The 8230-nt window shown below is 39.5% G+C and overlaps 1 protein-coding gene across 1 annotated transcript; it reads left to right on the top strand.

Annotated features, from left to right (window-relative positions):
- The first annotated feature begins 1000 nt into the window (after positions 1-1000).
- On the top strand, positions 1001-6749 carry LOC139420165 (myelin-associated glycoprotein-like). Its single transcript, XM_071169948.1, has 8 exons — positions 1001-1047; positions 2705-2706; positions 3925-4311; positions 4440-4745; positions 4882-5148; positions 5878-5962; positions 6076-6133; positions 6477-6749. The coding sequence occupies exons 1-8, from the start codon at positions 1001-1003 to the stop codon at positions 6747-6749; spliced, it is 1425 nt and encodes a 474-aa protein (XP_071026049.1).
- Positions 6750-8230: the final 1481 nt, after the last annotated feature.

The raw sequence follows: 8230 nt of genomic DNA on the forward strand, positions 1-8230 counted from the left end.
GGGTCCCAAATGCCCTCATCCAACCCTGGTTAGGAGAGCATTTTCCCTAAACCTGACTATTTAACCTGACCTTAACCTCAGGCTCTTAACATGCTAAGATAATTATCCTAACCTGCTACATAAGTTCTCATAAACTGCTACAAAATAGTCAATTCCGTATCAAAGTGGAGTGAAAAGATTGTCTCTGTGGCATCCAGCCCACCAGGCTTCTCTTTGCAAATAGACTTCAAAGAGGAAGTTGGTGTCGGAGAAGTTGAGTGGTGTGTGAGAATCATTCAGATACAATTACAGTTACTCTGTTTTTCATGTTGAAACATAATGTGACAACCATATGTTTTGTTTCAAACTCGATTTTAACAAATTTAACTCTTGAATAAATGAATAGTGGATTTTGGTTCATGATTGAACTATATGTTTAAATCCCACACACATTCCCATTCAGGCCTGGGAGATAGAGGAGAGGGAGATGGTTATAATGCTGATAGTTTCATTTGTTCTATTTAACAATGTGTCGGGGGTGGACATAGTGATTTGGGGGCCCGTTTCAAAATACTGCTGACCTGTCCTACCCCGAGAAAGGGACAATAAATACTGAAGAATTGTTTAAAAATCATTTCTCATACACATATTAGGAAGTATTTCACTGATGAGATGTGAGATATGCCACATGAATTTCATCACTTTAGTTTGTCAGACCTCACTATGTGTGTGACAGTTTCTGCTGTAGACAGTTTACGTTACCGTCTAAGGCAAGTATCAACTTCTTCACTATATTTTCTGTTCATTTTAATGTTCAAAATAAATGAAAGGAGATTAATTCTGAGTAATGAGATTCAATATGTTCTAATGTACTGCTGTTTGTTCATGTATTAGCTTTACAACTGAAGGACATCGTGTATTTGATATGGGGATGGTTTAATGTGTTGTGTGAGTTAAGTTACTCCACCAGTAAGTGTATGTTTGTACTGTTTCAGGTGATCAGTAGTGTGTGAGTTCTCACATGGCTTGTCCTGAGAACATGTTTTTTCTCATTGGCCTCTTTGTCAGGTGAGTCTTCCACACAACAACAACTAGTTATGAATCAGACATAAAGGAATAACCACAAGTCATTATATTTTATGGGATGTGCTATATTCCAGCTTTTTAATTGTGTAGAAAATTGTACAGTTAATCCCTGATTAGTGTATTTTAATAGTCTGGATTCAAACAGCTGTGAAAAAGTTATTACAGATTTTTGATACAGAATGTTACCAGAAAGGGGGTAAATTCTGTTTAGTTTCACTGTATGTACATGTGAAACCGAGGTCAGTATGCGGCTAACAGAATAGCTTCCATCACTGTCCCTGTCACCATACCGGGCTAAAACCAGATTAGCATCAACATACATTATTCTTTCATTTAATTTCACATATATTTAATTGTTTCCAATTTCATTACATGTTATAAAATTGTAATCTTTTGGTTCATCCATAATGCATAATAAGCATCATCAACAGGGGGAACATATTGGTTGTACGCTGATAAGATGTAGAAAGAATAGATCCATTTATAAGACTTCTTAATAAAAATAATTGTTCATAAGAAGGGCCTGAGATCAAAGTCAATATTCTGACCACTAGAGATCAATGTTTTAAATAGGAAATCCAGTAGGCCTCCCTCTGTAGTAGTAGGATCTCCATGTTACCTCCTCTCCTTGGTAGAGCAACATGCTCAATACCTGTATATCTGAGGGAGGAGATGGGATGGTTAGCTTCAACAAAGTGAGCTGCTACTAGATAATCAGTGTTCTTACAGCTATGCATTGTTTTAAATGTTTTTTGTTTGTAATGAGTTGGCATCCCCACATGAACATGTGATGAGATAGATTTCTAAATTTGTCTTGCAAGAGATGATACCCCTAACAGGGATTTTTCCACCTGTATGTGTGTGTCTGAAGAAGGATGTTTTTGTAGTGCTATTGCACTGTGAGCATGAGCCACATTTGTAGTTCCCATTTGGAATGTGTGTCAAGAGTGTCTGAGTGGGTTCAGGGGGCAGGTCAGATCTCACTAAACTATCCACAATATTGAGACCACGCTTATAGACCACCAGTGAGGGTTCCTTGAAGATGTGTACAATTTTCTTGTCTGATTGCAAAATATGCCAGTGCTTTTCAGGATTGCTTTCATTTTCTCTGAACACTTGGTTTACTTATTGCAAAAGACTATTGCATTGTTTTTCTTCTTTGGTTTACTTTTTAGCAATTCCTCTCATGTTTTTGAGATTTTCAGCATCGCAGCATCAAGAATTTTTTCCATGTAGCCTCTGATTTTGAAATGATTTGTCATTTTCTTGGCTTTGCTGTCAAAATCTGACTGTTGGCAACAGATTAATTTAACCCTGCTTAACTGGCTATATGGTAGACCATTCCTGAGGGGAAGGGGATGCATAATATCCCCACGTAGCAGGGTATTGAGGTCTGTTGGCTTTGTGTACAAGTTTGTATGTAATGCATCATTCTCTTTGATGATCCATGATGATCCAAGTCCAGGTAGTTTATTTTTCTCTCAACAGTCTGCATGGTGAATTTGAGATATTCAGAGCTCTCGTTTAGCAGAGTTTGGAATTCATTTAGTTCTGTCGTAGAAAATCGGTTCAAATATGACACTTGCAAGAACTTGTGAAATCAACATAGGCTTTTAATACAACGTAAAGCAAGCCGGAGTGGTCCGCGGAACACACCCCGCTTCCCAGAGCTCCGGCTCCTGTATTTATACACATATAGCATATGGGTCCAACCCATATGCAGATAAACATACTTCCCCTAATTCTTCTGCCTACCATTCTCTTTTTAGTTCAGGCTTCCTGCTTGTTCACGCCCAATAACGCCCATATCTGCTTTTCGTCAGATTATAATGGTGGCAAGACCCTTGCTTTGTCCTAAAAATAATATACATTCCTCTATTTTATAGGCTTGCTTTGTCCCTGCACTTAGCTTAATGCGTTCTTTTGTATGTGTGTTATCTAGGATCAGCAGACTATGTGTCTCCTCTGTTTTTAGCGTGTCCAGCTATACTAAAAATACTATACATTCCTCTATTCTATAGGCTTGCTTTGGCCCTGCACTTAGCTTAATGCGTTCTTATGTATGTGTGTTATCTAGGATCAGCAGACTATGTGTCTCCTCTATCTTGTGTGTCCAGTTGTCCTAGGCGCCTATGTGTCGCCTTCTCTTCGTGTGGTCTGTTTTTAATGTCCAGCTGTCCTATACTCTCATGGCCTTACTCTGGCCTCCTGTCCTATACAATAGACAATGCATTTTACCAGAATGGCAAATGCACTCTAAGTGTATTTTTCTCTTGTGGTACAGTATTATGTTCCTCCCTATATGTATATCTTTCTCCCACAGTTCCTGCTGACTTCCTTCCCAGAGCACAAAGACATCATCCATGTATTTCTTCCATAGGAAGATTTTAGAAAGTAGGGTGTGTGTCTATGTTTTGTAAATGAGTGCTTCCTCAAATTGTAGCACATACAGGTTCGCACATTTTGGGGCAAAGGGGGAGGCTATGGCTACACCCCGAAAACTCAAAGATGAATTAGTTATCGGATAATACCAGTTCAGTGAGATACAAGGTGCACTCATTGGATAGAACAAGGGTAGGGTCTCTCTGCTGAAGGAAGTGTTGCAGGTCACAAAATATAATTTAAAAGTCTGCATTAAGGTGTCTGTAATAGAATATACTTGTCAAAAACAAATGTAGACATTAATAAATGCATTTCTATATCTTCCTACATCTGTTTTACACTGGAGGAGGAGTAACAAGATGGCTGTGCAGTTGCCTCCAAACAGAGGCCCCTGTTAGTCATCTAGGGTTAATACATATCATTGGACTGAACTGAAAATATATCAGAACCTCCCTGATGTTGTATTTTATATTGCAGGTGTTCTGGCCTGTTTTGGTCAACGAAATTTGATCACCACAATGCCAGATAGACTGCATGGACTGACTGGCTCCTGTGTGCAAATCCAATGTTCATTTGATGTTCCAGACCAACAAAAGAATACATTTAAAGCCACATTACCTGCCTCTGGAGTGTGGATAAAAAAATCCCCCAATGTTAATCAGAACCAGGGAAAAGTGATTTTTCACAGTAATGAGAAAGTCAACATTTTTCAAGGGAAGATAACTGGAAACATGTCCGAGAAGAACTGCACCACAGTCTTCTTCAATGTAACCACCAGTTACTCTGATAAATACTACTTCAGGATTGAGAGTCAACCATACCTTGCAACAGATCCTGAAAAGTCTGTTAATATAGTTGTCAGTGGTAAGAGACAATTTAACTGTTTACCAACTATTTTTTCCAGTTTAGATTCCTTTCATCAAAGATAAGAGTTGAACACGTGGACAGTTTAACTGTTAGTGTAAAATATATTTATCTACAATGTATTACAGATTTGCCTTCCAGTCCCATCATTACTGTCTCAGGTGAGGTGAAGGAAGGGACCCCTGTCAGTTTGAACTGCTCTGCTGTCGCTCCCTGTCCCGAACACCCCCCTGAGCTGACATGGACTCTCCCAACACATTTCACACCTGAGAACCAATTGCAGGAGAATCCAGACCAAACCAATTCAGTTCTCTCCACGGTGACCTTCACTCCGTCATATCTTCATCATGAGAAGAACATCACTTGTACTGCAGTCTACCCAGTAGGGACAAGCAACAAGAGAGCTGAACATAACATGATGCTTAACGTTTCATGTAAGATTTAGTCACCGGTTCCTGAAGAATAGATCATTCTATCATGTTTTCACTGATGATTGTAATAGAGTGGATTTGATGAGACTATTCAATATACCATATCCAGATACATTGTAAATGAACCCCTCTCCCTCAGTCTCTCCTAAGGACACCTTGGCCTCCATCAGTCCAGCTGATTCAGTATCAGTGGGCAGCTGTGTTAATCTGACCTGCAGCAGTACAGCCAACCCTCCTGTGACAAACTTCACCTGGTTCCAGATCAGTGAGGGTAAACGAACACAGGTAGCATCTGGACAGAGTTACACCCTCAATGTGACATCTGGTAATGGAGAACTGTACTACTGTGAAGCAATAAATAGTCACGGCTGTGGGAAGTCGAATGAAGTGCAGCTGGCTATAAAAGGTAAAATGGGCACGTAGTGCACAATCGTAGGTTAGATATACAATATATATTCAAAAGTATGTCGACACCCCTTCAAATGCGTGGATTCAGCTATTAAATCCTCAGATGTTTTGTTGACATGTATTTAAAATCGAGCACACAGCTATGCAATCTCTGTAGACAAACATTGGCAGTAGGATGGCAACATTCACTACAGAGTTCCAAACTGCCTTTGGAAGCAATGGCAGCACAAGAACTGTTTGTTGAGGGCTTCATGAAATGGGTTTCCATGGCAGAACAGCCGCACACAAGCCTAAGATCACTATGTGCAGTGCCAAGAATCAGCTGCAGTGGTGTAAAGCTCACTGCCATTGGACTCTGGAGAAGTGGAAATCCGTTCTCTGGCGTGTTGAATATACGATTCACCATCTGGCAGTCCGGCGTACGAATCTGGGTTTTGACGGATTCCAGGAGAACACTACCTGCCCCAATGCATAGTGCCAACTGTAAAGTTTGGTGGATGAGGAATAATGGTCTGGGGCTGTTTTTCATGGTTTGGGCTGGGCCCCTTAGTTCCAGTGAAGGGAATTCTTAACGCTACAGCATACAATGACATTCTATATTCCATATTAATGCCCATGATTTTGGAATGAGATGTTCGACGAGCAGGTGTCCACATACTTTTGGTCATGTAGTGTACTTGAGAGATCTTTTTGTGAGAATTGACCATAATATGTGCTGTATTTTTAGGGCAAAAAGAGCCAATGGTGTTTGGGGTTGCAGCAGGAACTCTGGGGGCCATTTTGCTTATCAGCCTGATCAGTCTTTTTGTATGGTAAGAACTATTCCTGGCATCAACGCAAAACAATTTTATTTCTGCTGTTTTTGTGCTTTTGCATATGGAAACCCTCTCAGTGCATTCAGAATACCTTTCTAAATGTCTTCCAGGAGGAGAAACTCGAGGCTCCACGATGGACTTGAAAGGACAGACAGTCCACAGGGACAGGTGGGAATAAGGCTCAACTTTAAAACCACCAACAAAGTGTATCTAAGGAAGTACTGAATTAATGCTGAAACTATTTAAAGCCATGAGGTTAACATAATTTCAGAGCAAGTTTAGGGGGAGATGACCACATCGAAAGCAATGCCACATCCTGTAATGACATGGAATGATAACAGAATGGCTGTTGGACTTTGACAGTGTTTACTGTCTTTACACCTGTCAGTTGAATTGACATTTTCATTGACATCCCCTCAGTATGTGTTGTGTAACCTGCTGACCTTAGAGTTTTACACATTACTGAGCTTAGAGCTTTACACCTGTTCCTCTCTCTGTGTTCTCTCCACAGAACTCCCCGGTTGGGACAGTGTGTACTAACCAGGCCACAGCCGGAGAGGAACCAGAGGAACTTGCAGAAGACCAGCCTGAAGAGATCCACTACGGTGACATAGACTTCTCCAAACTACAGACCAAAGAGACCCCAGCTGCAGCCCAGGACAGGGTCCAGGGACAGGAGAGTGAGTACGCTGAAGTCAATGTGACCGGGAGAGGGGCTCAGGAACCACCTCTTAACAACCTAGATGGGCTTTATGCACAAGTCAATAAAATAAGTGCTTGTTAATTATTTTTCCAATGGGTATTAAGTGTTTTTATGTACAGTATTGTCATTGTGTATCTGTTTCTATTGGTACTTTTGTTACACTTATAATGGTGTGCTCTTTAATTATCTGCATATTTGTAGAATTTTCTGGGATGAAAAGTGTTTAACTGTTACTATAGTGTTGATATGATGATGCAGGCTACTCTTTATTTTAGACCATTTATTTTGAGTGTTGAGTTCACAGAGCATCTGTTTAATGGGTTACAGTATAGAGGAACTGCTGAGTTCAACTAGCTCACTGAAGGTAGATTAAGACCATATAAAGGAAATGATGACTGAGGACAGAAGACACAGTTAGTTAGAAAGACAGTGGTCTGATACAAGACAGGAAGTTGGTGAAGTAAGTCTACATGATGGCAGAATGGTGTTAACGTCTACTAGTCACTGTTTATCTTCGTCTTTTGTGCAGTTACCAGAATAACAATCATATCTATTTTCAGTTCATATCTATTTAGAAGTTATTCTGTCAGTGTTTATGTTGAGTGTTAAATCAAAGAAACAATTGAGGGTGAATTTAAGGTTGTTTATTAATTGCACTGTAATAAAATCCATTACATTCAATTTCCATGAAATATTTTGGTGTCATTGGTCCAACATTTTACATATCTCATTTAAATAGATTACATTTAGTTGTTGTGACACTGGCCTACACAGAATACCCCAAAATGTGGAGTTCTGTTTTTCTACATTAAAAGATATGAAAAGCTGAAATTTCTCGCAAAGAAGGGCACCTGTTGGTAGATGGGTAAAAATAAAAAAATCTATCAAGACACCCAGTCATTATCAAGGTACAGTCGGCTTTCATAACTCTGGAGAGGAAAAAAACCACTCAGGGATTTCACCATAATGCCAATGGTGAAAAACAGTTACATAGTTTAATGGCTGTGATAGGATAAAATTGAGGATGGATCAACAACACTGTACTTACTCCACAATACTAACATAAATGAAAGAGTGAAAGAAGGAAACACGTACAGAATAAAAATATTCCAAAGCATGCATTTGGTTTGCAATAAGGTACTAAAGTGAAATTGCAACAAAAAAATGGCTAAGAAATTCACAAGTGTTATTTTTGGGGCAAATCCAACACAACATATCACTGAGTACCACTCTTTATACTTTCAAGCGTGGCTGCACCATGTTATGGGTATGCTTGTCATCAAATGTTTTAGGATAAATATAAATGTACTAGAGCCAAGCACAGGCAAATGCAAGAGGAAAAAGTGGTTCAGTCTACCTTTCAAAAGGCACTGGGAGACAAATTCACCTTTCAGCAGGACAAAAACCTTAAACACAATGCCAAACTGACAGCATAGATGATTACTATGACAACGTTGAATGTTCCTAAGATGCCTAGATACAGTTTTAATCGTCTTGGAAATCTATGGTAAGACTTGAAAATGACTGTCTAGCAATGATCAACAACCAACTTGTTAGATCTT

This window comes from Oncorhynchus clarkii, chromosome 11, assembly GCF_045791955.1.
Source record: "Oncorhynchus clarkii lewisi isolate Uvic-CL-2024 chromosome 11, UVic_Ocla_1.0, whole genome shotgun sequence".
NCBI classification, from domain to species: domain Eukaryota; kingdom Metazoa; phylum Chordata; class Actinopteri; order Salmoniformes; family Salmonidae; genus Oncorhynchus; species Oncorhynchus clarkii.